This window comes from Dromiciops gliroides, chromosome 2 (assembly GCF_019393635.1).
Source record: "Dromiciops gliroides isolate mDroGli1 chromosome 2, mDroGli1.pri, whole genome shotgun sequence".
Classification (NCBI taxonomy): domain Eukaryota; kingdom Metazoa; phylum Chordata; class Mammalia; order Microbiotheria; family Microbiotheriidae; genus Dromiciops; species Dromiciops gliroides.
Window position 1 is genome coordinate 73,994,644 of NC_057862.1, and position 19,419 is coordinate 74,014,062.

General features: G+C 39.3%; 1 protein-coding gene across 1 annotated transcript in view; it reads right to left on the reverse strand.

Moving 5' to 3' along the window:
- Positions 1–18,057, reverse strand: part of ABCC2 (ATP binding cassette subfamily C member 2) — a 77,099-nt gene extending 59,042 nt beyond the window's left edge. The window contains exons 1-6 of the mRNA XM_043985763.1: positions 17,916–18,057; positions 14,137–14,310; positions 4,149–4,274; positions 2,608–2,742; positions 2,073–2,192; positions 1,457–1,512 (exon numbers count right to left, since the gene is read on the reverse strand). Coding sequence (XP_043841698.1) covers positions 1,457–1,512; positions 2,073–2,192; positions 2,608–2,742; positions 4,149–4,274; positions 14,137–14,310; positions 17,916–17,948 — 644 coding nt within the window. The 5' untranslated portion in view covers positions 17,949–18,057. The remainder of the gene's footprint in view (positions 1–1,456; positions 1,513–2,072; positions 2,193–2,607; positions 2,743–4,148; positions 4,275–14,136; positions 14,311–17,915) is intronic.
- Between the last annotated feature and the right edge of the window lie 1,362 nt (positions 18,058–19,419).

Here is a 19,419-nt window from a genome sequence, read left to right on the forward strand (position 1 = left end):
CAGCCAAATTGGCCTTCTCTATTCCTCACACACAGTACTCCATCTCTAGTCATGGTGCCTTTGCATTGACCATCCCTCATGCTGGTAATGCCATTCTTCCCCACCTTTAGTTCTAAGTATTCCTCCCTTCCTTAAACACATAGCTTAGGCATCACCTTTTACACAATAAGTTTCCTGAGCAAGTGCCTTCCATCCTTAACCACCTTTTATTTAACAGCCCTGTATTTACTTTCATTATTTATTCTATAAATTTTTATTTATGGATATTTTTATATATGTACCTATTGTCCCTTTTGGTCAAAATAAAGTCATTGAGATCAGGGACTAGTTCTCTTCTGTCCCTGTATCTCCAGCATCTAGTATAGTACCCCACACATAGTGGGCCCTTAATAAATGCTTACTGAATGGTTGATTGATTACCCTCTTCTGCTGGCTTCCTTGACAGGAAGTACACTACCCTGCTTCTCTGACTACTCTTTCTCTGTTCCCTTGGCTGAACCATATTCAATTTGTGGCATTTAAACTGGTCATTCCTTCTCAAGCTCTTTCTGGACTCCCTTCCTCCCTCAGAATCTTACTCATTCTCATGGTTCCAATCATCATATCAATTTGTGTGACACTTCATGTATTCATTCATTCATTCATTTGTTTGTTTGCTTATTTATTTATTTATGCATTCACTTATTCATTTAATTATTTATTCATTCCTTTATTTATTTATTTGCTTGATTATTTATTTAGTTGATTACCAACTATCCATTCATTCATTCATTTATTCAGCCATTCATTCATTTGTCCATTTGTTCGTTCACACAGTTAGTAAATATCTGAGGTCAGATTTGAGCTCAAGTTTTCCTAACTCCAGACCTGGTGCTCTATCCATTACACTATCTAGGTGCCCACTGGGCAATAATTTCCTGAAGGTCATCTCTGGTCCTATTCCTAAAGTCACTCAGCACCTCTTCTGACTGCTACAAGCTAATGCCAATGTACAAATTATTTTTATTCTTGGACTTTTAAAAATTATAGCCAGGAATGTTCATCTCCCTTTTCTACTCCCTCTCATTACCCTTCTTCCCATCCCCAGGCCCTAGAAAACAACCTGAAACCTGACTGAAGAGTCACCCATCTGGTTAGCAGCTAGCAGAGAACTAAACTTGATAACACTTATGGCTTGATATACAGTGTTTGAGCTGTGGAAGTCAAAAAAGACTCTTAAACCCAAGAAAATGAGTCTATAATAGTGGGATTAAAGACAGATTGGTAAGTGATAATTTATCAATAAAAAAATGCTTGGACTTAACAGTCCAAGCTTACTTTGTGTCAAAAGCCGAAGGGAATCAGAGACTGGCTTCATACCCACTCTTATGTAACTTTCCATGTCCTTTAGAAAGAATGAGTAGGAAGGGGAAGAAACATTGCTGAAGGACCAACCCATACCCAAGTTATGTCCTACCTGTCAAACCAACTAAAGGTAAGGGAACTGAGAAATGAGGCCGTGGCTGATGGATTCTGCAAGACACACAGAAAAGAAAAGTCAGACATAGATACAACAAGAAATTCTGAGATCAGGAACGCTTAATTCTCCCACAGATCAGACATTTCCCCAGGTTTAATCTGTTGCTCTAGAAGCTGCCAGTCAAAAAAGTTTGTTGACCATGGTTGAAGTTCTCAATATGCTAATAACTGTTACATGATTCCTTAGGAGTTTTCTATAAAATAATTGACTTATATAAATGTCCCAGGCTGGATACTAGGAGATGCTTCTAATATCCAGAATGTCAATGTAATGTTACAACAGCCCCCTGTTTCTAATGCCCTAGAAAGGGTCTCTGTCACTCTATCCTGGGATTCCAGGATCTATATGTGAGAATGCTGAGGTTGTCATCTCTCAAAAGACTAAAAGAATATAAGCTTTTGAGGGCAGGGACTGCTTCACTTTTGGTTTTGTACCCCTGGAACCTAGCATCCTCCCTAAGATATTCATCAAATTAGTAAATGTACACTAATTGAATGGCTGACTGACTATCCCATGACATAGTGGATAGGGAGCCAAAGTTTCAAAACCTCACATTTGATGATGCTTTGGTTTCTGGAGTTGTCTCTGAAATGGATGAAATTATCAGCATAAGGACCTGAATACCATAGGAGATGAAGTACAGGCAGAATCCAGCAAGATTGGAATTGTTTCCCTAAGGAGAAAAAAAAAGTCAAAGAAAAAGGGGTTTCATAGCTTCTGCCTCCAAGATGATTCTAGACCAAATGTTCTTAATCTGGGGGGCATGAGCTTATTGTTGTTTTTAATTATTTTGTTAACTGCATTTTAATGTGATTGGTTTCCTGTAATCTGATACATTTTGCTTTATGCACTTTTAAGCATTTTCTGAGGATGGGTCCATAGACTTCAAGGACTGCCAAAGTGGACCATGACACACAAAAAGGCTAAAAACCCCTCTTCTAGACTGACCAGATCTTTGCCTATGATTAGAAACAATAAATGATCGAGTCTCATAATCACTACTCCAACTGTAACCCAGTTTCCCTAAACTTAAGGGATTCTTGTCCCCCTCTTTTCTCACTTGCCTTTTCCTCTCTCCCTTCTCTAACCTTTAAGAGGATCCGGATTAGAGTCTGGAACTGGAAAACTCCACAGACCATAGAGAAAACCCAGAATATACACAGTATCCAAGAGTCCTTCTTCACGCACCATCTCCTGAAGTGATGGGTCACCAAAACCAGGATCTAGAGAGGAAGCCATGCTTTGTGAGAACATTGTTCACTAACAGAATGATGGGATCAATGATGGAGATGGGGAAAGACAGATCCAAGGGAAAAGGTTTATCTTACTTTCTCCTGTCAAGTGCCCTTCTTCCCCATCCCCAGGCCCTAGGAAACAACCCTCTAGTCACCCATCTGGTTATCAGCTAGCAGTGAATGAAAATTAATAACATGTAAGATGTGATATCCCCTTCATTTGAATGGGGAATTGTGGTAGTGCGGGACAAAGCCTTCTAAACCCAACAAAATATATCTATAATGGTGGGATTAGAGAAAGATTAAAGACAAAAAGATGTTAGAGCTCTGTGCCAATCTTTCCTATTAATATCAAACCAAAGCAAGTGGAAGAATCAGAGAAGCTAGCTGCCTCATCTCTTCCACCTACTTTTGTTCCTAGATGCTCTGGAGATAAAAAGGAATCTAACTATGGTGGTTTCTCCACAATCCCTTTGGGAAGGTTTATATGAACAATGCTAGACAGCCTTTGGCTACCTCTTATCAGATTTAGTTTTTGGTGATTATTTTTACATTCCTATCAGTTGAATTTCTCTCTCTGCTTAAGTACTTAAATAGGAAGATAGAAGAAAAGCCATTTCACATTCCAGGAAGCAGCGTGCTGCCACAGAAAGAATGATGGCTTGGGGGGAACGAGACCTAGGTCCCATCCTGGCTCAGAGCATCACTTCCCCATCTGTCCCACTGGGAAGGACATTCGGCCTCAAATAAAGCTTGGTTTGGCACCTTATCACAAATTATTATGTGTTCCAGTTATCTGTGTTGGATCATTATCCCATATTGGGGAGGGGACATTTCTTCTCTAAACTTTGTATTGGCCCTGGAACCTAGAACAGTTATCTACTTAATAAATGTTTGTTGAATTGTATAAAATAAGGAGGTTGAGTAGATGTTTCTTAAGGTGGCTTCTCAGATTTACATTATATAATTCTATTATTCAAGGCCTCAGAGCTCCCATTTTACTTAGGGAGATGACTTCACAAATTGATGCCTACCAGAAAGCTTAAAACCTAAAATCATCTGCTCTCCAGTTTACCCTTTTATGACCTACTTCTTATTGGACTAGTAGCTCTCTTAGAAGCAACATTCAAGTCAGAGGGAAGTGGTGGAAAGTCCACTGGACTGGGTATCAAGAGTCCTGAGTTCTAATTCCAGCTCTGCCAGTAACTTGCTACTCCTATATTCTCTGTTTGCCTCTGTTCCTTCATCCAGAAAATAAAGAAACTGGACTCAAGTATCTCTAAGGTCCCTTCTGGATCTAAAATATTATGATGCACTGACTCTTGTATCTGGATTGTTCTCATTTCATCCCAAGAGAATGAATTTCAGACTCAGAGGTTTAAGATGCTTCTTACCCAGGTGACTATGTAGAGACATGGATTAGTGTACTGAACAGCTGGAAGAGTGGTCTGACCTGAGCTCTCAACAAGGATTAAGGCCAGTTCTATGACTGATGTAATGAGTAGTAACACAACAAGCACCTGGAAAGAGAAAAAAACCCTATTGTTAGTAAGAGATCACTCTCTAGACTCTACAGAAGAGTAAAGCCAGTGAATTGGACTACATCACGGGGCTTTGAGCCGGTGTCTGTGAACTTTAAAAATGAAATTGATACCATTATTTCAATATAATCAATTTCCTTTGTCACTCTATTAATTTCATTTTATGCATATTTTAGTTTATACTGTATATATTTTATGGTTTAAAAAATGTCTTTTTTACTTAAAACAATATTCAGAGAAGAGGTCCATAAGGCTTTACCATACTTCTAAAGGGAACCATGATGCCAAAAAAGTTAAGAAACCCTGGCTTGGACTAAGGATTTCTAAGTTCCTTAAACTCTAACTCTAAACCTGTGACCTTTTGAGTTTCTTTGGAACCAACTGTCTTTAATACAAAGGATTTACAAATGATATATCTTGATTCCAACAGGATACTTAGTAAGATTACTATTAGGAGTGTTTGAAAAGGTCAAGGTGTTAGAGTTCCATTGTCATCCCAATTCTAGAGCCAGGACTGAGGGCAGTCCCAGAAGGCAGACAGAGATAACACCATAGAGACTGACCACAAGGACTATAAGTGAAAGCGTTGATACCATGATCCACAAACTTAGGTAGTGGACATGTAACTGATATATTTTCTGGGGCTCCTTCATTTCCTCCATTAGACATATTTCAGGGAAGTCATACTTCTTTATAATAATTAGCCAGACATTGAAGAAAATCAATATTTAAAAGAATAAAGACAAAGAAGAATCATTAAAGTTGACTGAATAGGACTAGCAAGAGAGATATGAGGAGAATTAAACATATTATCAGGAAAGTAAAGAATGGGAGAGAGAGAAAGAGAAGAGAGGGAAAGAAAGAAAAAGGAGAGAGGGACAGAAGGAGGGAGAGAAAAAGAAAGAAGAAGAGGGAGAGGTGGAGGGAGAGGGAGAGGAGAGAGAGAAGGGAGAGGGAAAGAAAAGGGGGAGAGGTGAGAAGAAAGAGAGAGAATGACAGACAGAGCATTTCAAGAAGAAAGAAGTGGGTAGAAGTATCAAATGCAGCTGAAGAGTCAAAGAGGATGAGAACTGTGAAAAATCCCATTGTCTTTGGTGACTAGGATAACCCTCGAGGGGGCTGTTCCAGTAGAGCAGTAAGATAGAAGCTAGAGTGAAAGGATCTCAAGAACAAAAGAGTAGTGACAAAGTAGAATGCCTCAAGAATTTTTTATGACTCCCTATTGCCTCTAGGAAAAAATAGAACTTGTCATTTAAAGCCCTTCACCACCAGGTTCTATCATACATTGCTCCCTTTCATAAACTCTACATTTCAGCAAAGTTGGTCCATTTGTTGTTCCCTGCACTCAGCATTACATCTCCTGCCTATGAGTCCTTGCTCAGGTCTTCCACCACACTCCATTTGCACCTTAGAATCGTTGGCTTGTAGGCCAATCTCTGGCTCATTTCTGGTACCACCTTCACTGAGAGCCTTTCAAGATTCCCCTAGTCAGGGGCAGCTAGGTGGTGTAGTGGATAGAGCACTGGCCCTGGATTCAGGAGTACCTGAGTTCAAATCCAACCTCAGACACTTGACACTTACTAGCTGTGTGACCCTGGGCAAGTCACTTAACCCCAACTGCCTCACCAAAAAACAAAACACAGCAAAAAAGATTCCCCATGTCATCAGTGCTACCTTCCTCTTCAAACTATTTTGCATTTACTTATCTGTATACGTGGTGCATCCTTCCAGTAGTTTCATCAAATGAAGGGATCATAGATTTAGAGCTGGAGGTAATCCCAGAAGTCATTTATTATTCAATCCTTTCATTTTACAGATAAGGAAACTGAGGTCCAGGACATGACTTGCTCATGGTCATACAAGTAGTAAGCAGCAAAACTAGGATTCAATGCCAGCTTTTCTGAAATCTCTGAGCCAGGCTGCCTCTTCTTAAGGGCAAGTGCCCTTTTAGAGGCTTTTGTCTTTATATTTCCAGTCCCTAGCACCATGCCTTGCATGGAATAAGGGTTTAACAAATGTTTTTGGAATTGAGTTAATGATGCCAAGTTTTAGAGGAAGATGTGAGGAATTTAGACAAAATAGAGGAATGTGGTTGACAGAGATTAGTAAGATTAAATATAAATTCTGGTTCTTGGGTTCCAAAAATCTACTGGTTCTGTTACTCAAGATCCCATATCTTCTGTGAGGAAATATTCCTTCCCCAGGTTTCAATATTTAATAAGGGAAAGAAAGGAATCTTGCTGTTCATGTTCAGTCATGTCCTAATTAGTGGAATTTGTTTTTATCACTGTTTTCTCCTGAGGTTAGAATGATCAGGTCCCAGTTCTACTGCTTGACAACAGATAAGCATTGACCTGAAAACATTATGCCTTCCTCAGGGACAAACTTTGACACAGGATAATATCTTCTGAGGCCCCCAGGACAAGACAAGAAATGTGTTGGGAAAGATCTAATGAAAATACTGGGGGAGAAGGTGTAAAAAAGCCAGTGAGGCTCTGGATGATGACTCTAGTCTACTGAACCCATAGCTGTCATACATGAATCCTTGGCATAATAGGGAGAGACAATATGACACAATGGAAAGAGTGATGAATTTGGTGTCAGAGGACCAAGAATGAATGGGCTTAATCATAACCTTAGACCATTCTGCCTGGATTTTGTTAAGTTGACCTTATCTATGTTCCTCATAACTAAAGAGCCATCAGTCTCCCTTTACCAGGGAGAGGTTTTCTAGTCACCACCTCTTAGCAAGTAGGAGTCAATATAGCTGGTAAGTGACCTTGAAGTCATAGAGAAGCCCAAATACCTTTGAGACCAGCAGAGATCCCCTCACAAAGTCAATATAATACACAGCAGAGACCAGAAATGTGATGTCCAGCAAAGAACAACAAGATAATCACTATAGAACATTAGCAGTTCTACAGCATAATAGGTAGAAATTGCCCCTCCCTGTGTAAATTACCCTATTCATGCATGGACTCTGGGCCCATAATTTCCTAATATGTGCATCGTCACAGAAGTCCCCAGGCCACACTTATTTCTTATGAAAGTGCACTCTGAGTATAGTCCCTGGTCTCACATGTTCCCTCTGTATGTTCTCTTTTACTAGTAGGGAGGTAACCCCAGAAGAGTGTACTTGATATGGCATGGGAGCATTCTTTGAGTCATTTTATTCACTATGCTATTTGACTAAATACATTTTATTTTGAAATAACATATCCTCTGGATGGCTGGAAAAAAGTAAAAGTAAGGATTCATGAGCTATGGTTTTAAATGGGTACCTATTTACACAGTGCCTCAAACCTGAGATAACTCCAGGGGCGAAATATTTAAAAGAATCAAATTTCAAAAAGCATTTGCAAAAGTTAAATTGTTTGGAAGCTTTAGCTGCTTGGAAATGTTACTTAAGAGTTTTGTTACGCATTACATTTTGTGGGGATATTTCTCTTACCAATAGCATTCTGACTAACCCTTAATATAGCAGGTAACTGGCTCTCTACCTTGTCTCCCTCCAATATTTGTACCTTTGGTCATTTGAACCTCAACTATCATTTCAATCCTCCCACACACTCTGGCACTAGTTCTTTTTTCATCTATCAAAGTACCATGCACATCAGTTTCCTTCTAGCAAAGGTTAAAATCAACATCAAATTAGAAGGCTAGAGATGAGAAGAGGGCTTCATGCAATTACAACATCTTTTACCTGACCTACTTGAAAAAGCCATTGGCTTTGAATAAGGAGAAAGAGATAAAAGGAAGGACAATGATTCTGATTATAATAATTTTAAAAATAGTTTAAATGAGATAAAGTTATTGTCAAAGTAAGGAAGACAAAAGAACATAAAGATAGGCCAGACATTAAACATTTGATTTTTTTTTTTCACCACACAGAGAGACATGGTAGCAAGGGGAAACACTAGTTCAGAATACAAGCTCTTTTTGCAAAACCTTACCAAGGATGGTGGCTAATAATTACTAGCAGTAGTATTACTTCATAAAACAATAAAAACAATGAAGAGAAAAAGCTTGCTTTGAGACTCAGAACATCCCGAGTACTTGTAGATAAAACTGAAGGACAAACAGACCAAAAAAAAAAACCCAAAACCCAACTCACACATGCGCGCGCACGCGCACACACACACACGAAAAAGAAAACAAGAAATAGATTTGCCAGTCATTTCTATAGCTATTATCATTATCATCAATGACCATACAACTGTCAGATGTAGACTTTAACCCTTTAGTAAAAAATTTACTTTTTGAGGAAGTAGAAATGTCACTTAAAAATGATGTTAGGTAAAACCACTGTTGTTCTTGCTCAGTCATGTTCAACTCTAGTGACCCCATGGACTTTGTCCATGGGACTTTCTTGGAAAAGATACTGGAGTGATTTTTCTTTGCCAGTGCATCTCTATTTTACAGATGAGGAACTAAATCAAATAGAGGTCACATGGCTAGTAAATGTCTGTGGTCAGATTTGAACTCAGATCTTCCTGACCCCATGCCCAGTGCTCTATCCATTGTAACACCTAGCTGCCTGAGGAAAAGCTACTAGACCTAATCAAATGCACACAAAAATCCATGTGTAAAGCATCATCATTCTGAAGGCAATTAGAAATATCTGGTTTAAGGCAATTTTAAAGTAATTCCAAAGAAGGGATGATTCAAAAAGAATGAACAGTATTGCCTCATCCTTCCTCCAAAAAATGATAGCTACAAAAGGAAGAGTTCCAAATTTCGAGGCAGAGGACCTGTGTTTGAATCTTGGCTCTGCTGCTTATGACTTATGTCACCTTGGGTAAGTCACATTACTTTGCTGGGCCTCAATGTTCTCATCTGTAAAAATGACCCCTCTGAAGATCCTTCTATTTTTTAATTTATGAAAGCCAGAAATACCCAACTCATATGTTTATTTTTTCATCTCTATAAAATATTTGTGATTTATGCACACATAGGATCCATATCCTTGATAAAAACAGAGAAAAAAAATGATTGGGTCTGGCATGGCAGAGTACAATAGTAAAGTTTTTGGTAGGGAGGGGACAAAACAAACTGAGGCAAAAGGATGGGATATCTCTAGGTAAAGTCCAAACAGGAGCCAGAGGCAAGTGACCTGTCATCTGTACACCTATAAACACTTGTCATTTATATTTGTAAGATAATGGAATTGGAGTAAGTAATCTTAAAGGTATCTACCAGCTCTGAATTAATGATGAACATATAGAGGTCAACAATTAGAAAATGTCATGGTTCAAAGGGCAAAATAGGGGGAATGTGAGGCTGAGTCATTTCCTGCTGGATTCTTATCAGGCAGGAGTCCAAAGAAAGAATTATACAAACAATTCTGATCTCATGCAACAAAGAGACATTTCTAATTCTAATGCACTCGGTGCCAGGACTCTGTTAATAATCTTTTGAGCTCTGATCTTTGAAGCATAACCTGCTACTATCCCTTTTCTGCCACACAGTATAGTCAAACAAGCATTTCAACCTAGCTATAAATCCCGGACTGTGAAAGCTTGCACTTCCTACCAAGTAACTCTCTGTCTAGTCTTTATTCCTTCAAGTCTAAATTGGGATGGTTGGATGAGATGATCTCTAAACATATGCTCTTATTAGTGAGCTTCAGCTATGGACAGCTTCCCACAGTAGCACTATGGGAAATGTTATTGCTGAATCAATGGATGCCATTGGAAGGATCAAGTATCTAGAGCTGGAAAGGGTGCCAGAAGCCATCTAAAACAAATCCCTTTTTTTTTCAGACCAGAATACTCAGGTCCAGAGAAGTTGAGGGATTTGTCTCAGGTCCCACTGCTTCTGGCTGTCAGAACTATCAGGATTCTCTTATTCCAGAGTCCCTGCTTGTTGCATTGGAAGTCCAGATGTATCTGTGCTCAGCATAGAAAGGACTGATGGGAGACCAGATGCATTGTGGTCAGGATTCCAGGCCATAGGTGAACCACCACACTCACTGCCTAAACAATAGATGGCTCTGCCCATTAGTTTCTATGTTCTAGATCTTCTAAGTTCTAGATTTTCAGCTATACTTGATACCATACACAAAGAGGTTCCCCCAGGGTTTTATGGCTTTTTGCCTTCTGCTTATAGCATCTTCTGAAGATGCTTTATGCCACTTCCATTTCTCCTAGAGAGCGAGCTATCACAGGCAACATATTATGGGGGATAAGGACAGGAAATAAAAAAGCACAAAGTGATATGCAGAGTTCACATAGGTAGAAGGGGTAATGGACAGGGACCTGGAGTCAGGAGACCTGAGTTTGAACCAACCTAAGACACTTACTGGCTATGTAATCATAGGCAAAATGATTCATTTCTCAGAGCCTTGGTTTCTTCACCTCTGACAAGAATACTTATCTCACAGAACTGTTATTTAAGTCTTAAAATATCATTGGAATATGGGTTTCAAAACTAAATAAGTATCCAACATGAAATACTATTTAATTTTATTATTAAATACGGAAGCCTCTAATTAACCTTTAATTATTTATTTAATGTCAAGTATTTGATTATTAAATCAGCTATGTGGTTAATTTTTTATGACCGAGTTGTAGCTAGGAGTGAGACTAAGTCACAATTGAGTGGTTTCCAGTTATTTAGAAAAGATAGTATATTGCTTCTACTCAGGTTTTGTCTCCTTGTCCTTTGTCTTCAAGTTTGATGTTTGACTAATTTTAAAAAGTCAATCAACTGCTTAGTTCTGTTACTATTAATAAGCATTTATGCCTATTTGGGGATTCTTCCACTGGTAGGCTCTTCCTTTTCCAATGCCTCATTGTTACATGGAGGTAACCCTGGAATAAAAAATAGCTTCAAGTACAGGCCTGGGTATATATAGACAACTGTCATCTTGAAGAGTAGGCAGCCAACCTAAGTTCAGAAAGGCCCATACCACCAAAAAGATGGTCATTAGATGACAGTTCTATTTTGTCAGAGAAATTTATAAAGACAATCTATATAAGCCATGGAGTCATTATCATCTGGATTGATGAAGGGAGTAGTCACACTGATGAATCTGCTGTTGGTACTTTCCCAACAGCACCAACTCCTACTAATGGCAGTGAAACAGAAAAAGCAATACCCAGAGGAAGTTTGACAAGCCCCTTGAGGACACGTCCCAATACACAAAAGAGGGACAATCACAGAATCACATGGTTGGAGGGAACCTTGGGGAACCATCTTCTCTAAATTATATAATGGATCCCCTCTGCCACAAACTTAACCAGGTGCCTCAGTTGAGGTCCTGAAGCAGTTCATTCCTCTTCTAGATAGCTCTCCTTGTTAGGAAGCTTTTCTTTACATTAAACTGAAATTTGCCTCTCCAACAACCCCTACCCAGTGATCTCTGTTCTGCCCTCTGGGGTCAAGAAGTCTAATTACTCCTTCTATATGACAACTCATTAGATATTTGACAAGAGCTATGTTCCCATTGTCTTCCCTTCTTCAAGCTAAATACCCCCAATTCTTTCAACTGATTTTTGCCTTGTTGATTTTTCATATTTAAATGTTTTCCTTGGATAGTGAGGGGGTTTTGTTATTGTTGCTGTTGTTCCTTAGAGCATTAATTTAAGGTTCTTTACCATGCTGGTAGCACTCCTCTGGTCACTTGTTCACTTATCAACATCCTTTCCAAATGTGCCATTTGCCAGAAATTGAGCTAGCTTTGGACACCCCTGGTATTCCATCAACCATGGTGTCAAAAAACGTGTTCAGTGTGGAAGTGGAGCCTTGGAGTCTTTCCTCCAAGAAGGTGCTGCCTATGTGTAGGTTAAAGGGTGTGTGTATGTATGTGTGTGTGTGCTAAATTCACACAAAATTCTTTGATAGATGCAGGCACAGGGAGACCTTTGTTCAAGTGTTTTTCTTATCATCATTATCAATAATAAAATGGGGAGAGGTGTATGTGTCAAAGGTTTTTGCTGCTGATGTAAAGAAAGTGCTGCCCAGAGTCCACATGGTAAGATTCCTCATGGATGAGAAGGTCTTCTAAATGTTCCTCTCTGCAGAAGACATTTCCCTGAATGAATCAAGGCTACAGTAGCCCCCAGTGGGATTGCTGGTCAGTCAGACAGATGGACATAACATTATGTAGAAATGAATACTGGGTAATGTGTATAACCTAGATCGAGATTTACTGTTGTACAAGCAACTCACTGAGTTAGTACATCAATATTTTTCAAGTGATATAAAATGGCCACAAATCATAGAATATCACAGTCTTTGAAGAATCAAAACTGTGGGAAACTTTTGGCCAAGATGGTCATAAGCCTGGTTTCCCTGAAGAACTCTCTAACCAAGAATTTTTAAAGGGATTGGGGTATGGGGGAGCTGGTGGTGCAGTGGATAGAACACTGGCCCTGGATTCATAAGGACCTGAGTTCAAATTCAGCCTCAGACACTTAACACTTAGTAGCTGTGTGACCCTGGGCAAGTCACTTAACCCCAATTGCCTCAACAACAACAACAAAAAGAGTAAGGTTATATCGTCAGATGATATGTTGATCTTAGGACATAAGAATGCAGTCAGACATTATGAAGCCAGTTTTGAAGACTGGTAAAGCAGGAAAACTGTTTGAAGAATCATGGAATGAGGGAGAAAACTGTGGACATATAACTTACAGAGAAATGATGGACAAGGCTTCAAATAAGGAGTCCCTAACCATTAAATATCACTATGACTCACAGCCTAACTTGATAAATTTCCCAAATAGTTGCAAATGTAAAACCCCACTATTTACTTAGCTTATATTCCCAGTGGGGAGGAGAGAAAGAAATACCTCCCTCCCCACTGTTGCCAGATTATGTAAGGTGCTTTACTATCAGGATCTACTTCCTTCTAATAAGACTTTGAAAGAATGAAGTTCTCTCTCCTTACAATGATTATAAAGTATGGGAGTGAGTTCATCTTTGATTGGAGGTTGTTTTGAAGTACTGTCCAATGAAAAATTTAAAAAATACTGATTCATGAAACAAATTATTATTATGGAAATTCATAATCTAGACTGATATTATCAAAGATATAGCAGATAAGAACTAGACTTGGGGTTCAGAAAACCTGGGTTCAAATTTCACCTCATATACACAATAACTGTATGACTCTGGGCAAGTCACTTACCTCACCTGAGTTTTTGTTTCCTCCTCAGTAGCACAGACATTACAATAACCCTTCAAGACAAGCTTCGAACCCTAAGGCTCCTATAGTACCTACTTAATGAGGCTATTCTGAGGACCAAATAAGATTGCATATTTAAAGCACTCTGTAAGCCTCAAAGTCTAATAGAAAGGTCAGTTATTACTTTTGTTGGAGGTTCAAAAATCTTGGAATCTGATATAGAACACAGAAAATAGAAATAGGTTTGAAATACAGACCCATCTCCCTATCATCTCCCATGCCAATGGAATCACATAAGTCTCATTCATCAGAAGGGCTTGCTAGAAATGAGCCTATTTCTCTCTCTTTAAAAAAAAAGAAAAAGAAGTTTGTACCAGCTTCACTGACACAGCTTCACAGGTTGCATCAGAGTTTTATAGCACAAAATCTCCCCAAAAGACAGATTAAAGGTTATATCAGCAGACAACATGGGTAAAGGACAATGTGGATGTGGAGGTGAATGAGCTCAATGGTCAGCTAGGTCTTGATTGAGATATAAAATGAGGGAGTTGGAGCCTAGATTTAGCTCTGGATCTAGGATCCTATGGGTATCTTACAGGACCTAGAGTAATGGGCTAAAGAGGGTAACTTGATTCCTTCCTTATTTCTTTTCTTGGACTTCTTTGCTATGGACCAAAAACACAGGGTGGAGAAATGGTGAGGGTACCATACCTGCTTTGTGAGGTAGAGCTTGGTTAAAGATGACTTCTTGGTTCTGGATTTATATATGTGGAAAAAATGCCAAGGAGTTAGAAGCCAAAGGAAGCCCAGAGGGATCCAGACCAGAACAGTTTGCTCAAAGCACAGAGGAAAGTCGGCATCTGGGCGGTCCAGGAATGAGTCATTCTGGTGAAAAGGAAAGAGAACCAGGATCAGGCACATCTGTTTCATGCAAAAGTATCTTCCAATTTTTTATGAGACACTTTTCTAGAACAACATGTCTCTCTCCAAATGAAGGTTAACTCACTCCCAAGAGAACATCCATCACCTCAAGCCCTATTTATTGCCCAGTAATCTTAGTAAGTAAAACAAAACTCTTTTCGTTTGCCCCAGGCAGTCTTGCAGACAAACACTCCACCTTTGCTAATCACTGTCTGAATTGTACCCTAAAGCTCTACTTCAGGGGTCAAACTGGGAGTGGAAGAGATGTAGAGGTACCATGAATGCTTCTCCATGGTTCCTTCTTTTTAAACTGGCCCTTACTTCAGCCCAATCCCAGGATTCTATTGTCCTGTGGTGTTCCCCAATGAATACTAGCATGAAGTAATGGAAAGGCATTGGACATGCAATCATAACATTAGAGTCCTCTTCCACTCACTAGTTGTTACTAGTAGCTAACTATGGGCAAGTCACCTCAATTCTCTTAGCCTCAGTTTCCTAACCCGAAAAATAGAGATAATGATACTTCTTGTCTCAAAGGATTGATGTGAGGGAAATACTTTGTAAACCATAAAGTGCTATAGAACCATTGGCTATCATTATGAATGACCAGGGTTGGCCCTTGGTATTGGTAATTAAGGTAACTGAGGAAATGAGGGTAAGTAAAGTCTGATACTAGACTAGTCACAACAACCCAGGTATAATTTTCGGAAGCTGCTCAGAAAATCTACTCCAGAGAAACCTTAGAAACATCAGTGTCTGGCTCATGTTTCTCTCCAAAAGAGTCATTAGTTCCTCTGAAAGCGTCAGGGATAATATTATTTAAAATTTAGGTCAGATTACATTTAACACAGTCAAAACTGTGCAATAGCTAATGTAAGAGCCTCTTCACTGTCAGACAAACCCTGCTCCCATTTTTCTGGGCAAATATCAAGCAAAATCTTCTCTTCTGGTGGGTCCTACCTTGCCTCAGGACATATGCCTTCCATGTGATTCACAGTACCAGGAAAGGGGGAAATCTGAGCTGCTCCTCTTTGCACATGGTTTTCTGTCAAGACCACCTCTCAGGTATCAGCAAAGCCAAGGTTCATGGGTTTGCTCATCCCTCTCATGGTTCTGTAATTTATTATTCCTTTGCTATTGAGCTGATTTGTCTAATGCTCAATAGCAAAGGAATAAGGGCAAGTTTTGTGGGTTTATTCCTCCCAACTGTCACTCTACACCTCATTGTTTCTCAGTACCCATGGTTCCTTGTGATCTCTTCTGTACCAGGAAGATTCACAGGTTTTTCCTTCACATCATGGTTTGGTTGCTATTTTGCTATCTATCTGAAGCCAGTTCCTTTCAGGGACCACATGGATGCACAGCTTTGTGAGTGAAGGAGAAGAGATCACAATGTTCCTCCATCTCCCTCACATGTTGGAGGGGGGGTAATGAGAATAAGTAAGAAAAATACCCTTCCAAATATGACTCTTTGGGAGATGGACATGATTTCTTTCCAAGATAAATATCCCCTTTTAGTATTTTGGATGTTAGTAATTCTTTCCCTTCCATGTCAGATTCTAGGCATGTTCATATAGCACTGAATTTAGACACCTGAAAAGAAACTTATGCAGTCATTCTTGGAGTCATGTATATCTTTGTGACCAGAGGCAAATTCTTAAACTCTTAAGAAACCTGCTGGTACTATAAATGACAGCTGAGCTGTCTGTGTTGGGGAAGGGGATTTCCATACTGGGAGTTCTTCATATTTCTAAATTGCAGGTCTAGATCCTACACAGACACACATACACACACACACACACACACACACACACACTTACACACAAGCTATAAGTTAGACCATTGTAATATGAATGGAACAATTATCCAAAGCCAAAAGATTCTCAAAAAGGTCTCTTTTGCGGGTCTGTATACCCAATTAAATTGCTTCAAGCTCTGAAATAGACTACTTTGAGCTTCAGGAGATTTGGACCCTTGAAACCCTGGTTAGAACTTGGTTGTTTGAATGGGGACACGGGCTGCCCAGCTCCTTGAAATTTGCATCAATCCACCAAACTGAACCCCCAAAAAGGAAAAATCCCTAATAGGTCATAGCCAAAATTCAGATCCTCCACATCAAAGATGAAATATTGCAAACATCTGGAAAGAGGTAGATCAAATACCAAGGATTGCCCAAGACCTAGAAGCTTCTTGAAGAGGGAAAATCTTGGAATACAATATTCCAACTTACAAAAAATTTAGTCTTACAGCCAAGAATAACTTACTCTGAAAACCTCCAGAGTACAATCCTTCAGGGGAGAAAATGGGTCTTTAATGAAACAGAGGTCTTTCAGACATTTCTGGTGAAAAGACCAGAGCTGAATAAGAACTTTGAAATAAAAAACCACAAGAGTACAGAGAATTTTTTTTTAAAAAAAGAAAGCAAGTGAGGGGGGCAGCTAGATGGCACAGTGGATAAAGCACTGGCCCTGAATTCAGGAGGACGTGAGTTCAAATTGGCCTCAGACACTTGACACTTACTAGCTGTGTGACACTGGGCAAGTTACTTAACCCTCGTTACTCTGCAAAAAACAAACAAAAAAAAAAGTGGCATGAAATGTAGATTTATAGCTTCATAGAGAATCCTCTTTTTGTATTCTGCTGTGTGAAAATGCTCTTTTTGCTATTTAAGAGTTCAAAATTAAAAAGAAAATTTCATTTTAAAAAATCCTAGGGGCAGCTAGGTGGCGCAGTGGATAGAGCACCGGCCCTGGAGTCAGGAGTACCTGAGTTCAAATCTGGCCTCAGACACTTAACACTTACTAGCTGTGTGACCCTGGGCAAGTCACTTAACCCCAATTGCCTCACTAAAAAAAAAAAAAATCCTAGATGACACTCCTATAATCTGTATGCCTTTCTGTTTCATCATGGACTCATAGGGAGCTTTCATTTCCCCCAACCTCCCCCCCCACACCAAAAACTCCTTAAATTTGAGGTTATCCAAGATTTTTCTTCAGCCTTTGTTCTTGTCTCATTACACTTTTTTCCCAAGAGAACTGAGTTTCTTTCCTGGTTCAACTATTATTATCTTAATGTAATTATTCCCCAATTATTCTCTCTACTCCTGTCTTTTCTCCAGTGTTCTTGTCCCATCCCTTCAATTAATAACTGAATCTCTCTACTTGGACATTCTCACTGACTCTTCACCCTTAACATGTCTAAAATCAAATTCTTCTTCACCTCCCAAAAGCCAGTTCTTCTTCTTATACAAATCTCAATAGGGGATTAGATTCAACGACCCTTTCAAGAGTCCCTTTCAAGAGTCTTTGATTCCAATTGATAAACTAGTCCATACTAAAATATTAATGGTTGATAGAGGATGAATGTGTTATCTTTTTCCAAATCACTATCTTCATTCCATCTGGAAAATCTTGGAGATGCAAAGTCTTGCCTCAAAGAAACAACTTGCACAGACGAACTGAAAAGCTAATAGTTCTCTAGCTCTTCTGAGGGTCATCATGGACAAAATCAGACACTTGTCTAAACATCAGAGAATGGTCTTCAGCAAGAAGAAAAGTCAAAGTGCTCACCCAGAAGGTAGAATTGCAGAATTCTTCCAACATGATTTCTAGTTTGCGCTCAGGCTTCTACTGTGGATCGCAATTCCTCTCCTTTCCTCCTTTTCTTCTAGCCTGGAGTAGATGAACAACACAGCATGTCCTCTGTAAGAGACTGATGGGTGGGGATAAATGATCTTACCCTCCAACTAAGAGCAGAGTTTCTTGACCTGGTGTCACAAGTTGTTTAATCTTTAACCTCATAGCTGGGAGGATGTTTATACAATCCCTGAAGACAGTCATGTGACTGCACTAGGGATTGTGGACCATTTGGGGGAGGATCATCAGCTCTCAAAGTGTTGGGTGGAGCATTTCTTTCATCTTAAACCCTGGATGACAGTGTCTAAAGAACCACATTGTAAAATAAGCTTAGGTGACACCCAAAATATAGGATAAGGAATCTTTCACTTCATTGACAGCCACTGGACTCACACAAGTGAAAAAAAAAATTCTAATTTGGGCTAGAATAGAAACAGAACACCCCCTCCCAAATAGAAAGAAAAATATCCCACTCACCTGCTGAGATGGTTCAAACAATTCAGGGTTTTGGTAAAAAGAAATCATAGGGGCAGCTAGGTGACACAGTGAATAAAGCACCGGCCCTGGATTCAGGAGGGCTTGAGTTCAAATCTGGCCTCAGACACTTGACGCTTACTAGCTGTGTGACCCTGGGCAAGTCACTTAACCCCAATTGCCCCACAAAAAAATTAAAAAGAAATAAAAAAATTTTTAAAACAAATCATACCAGCCCTGACTACTAGAATTTCAGCAAAATGAATTATTTCATAAAGCAAGAAAATTTAAGACAGGAACAGGTACATTCTTCACTGTACAGTCACTCCCACCCACAGGTATACTGTCTTAGAGCTATGTGGCAGAACACTTTAACCAAGAGGTCTTCTGGCTTGCTTAGGATGGAAATCTGAATTGAAGGACCCAACCTTCCCTGAAGCTTGCAGGCTTTTTTTTTTTTTTTGGTCTCTTTATCTTATAGAAGAGTAAGCAATGCACATATTGGAGGAAGAGAGGACAAAGAAAAATAGATGATGACAACTGATACGTTTAGCCCCATAAAAAAAACTTACATGTAAAAATTGTTCTGATCCTGATCCAACCATTCTGGAGAGCAATTTGGAACTATTCCCAAAGGGCTATAAAACTGCACATACCCTTTGACCCAGCAATACCACTATTAGGTCTCTATCCCAAAAAGATCATAAAAAAGGGAAAAGGACCCACATGTACAAAAATATTTATAGCAGCTCTCTTTGTGGTGGCAAAGAATTGGATATTGGGGGGATGCCTATCAATTGGGGAATGGCTAAACAAGTTGTGGTATATGAATGTAATGGAATACTATTGTGCTATAAGAAATGCTGAGTAGGCAGATTTCAGGAAAACCAGGAAGGATTTACATGAACTGATGCTGAGTGAAATGAGCAGGACCAGGAGAACATTGTACACAGTATCAACAACA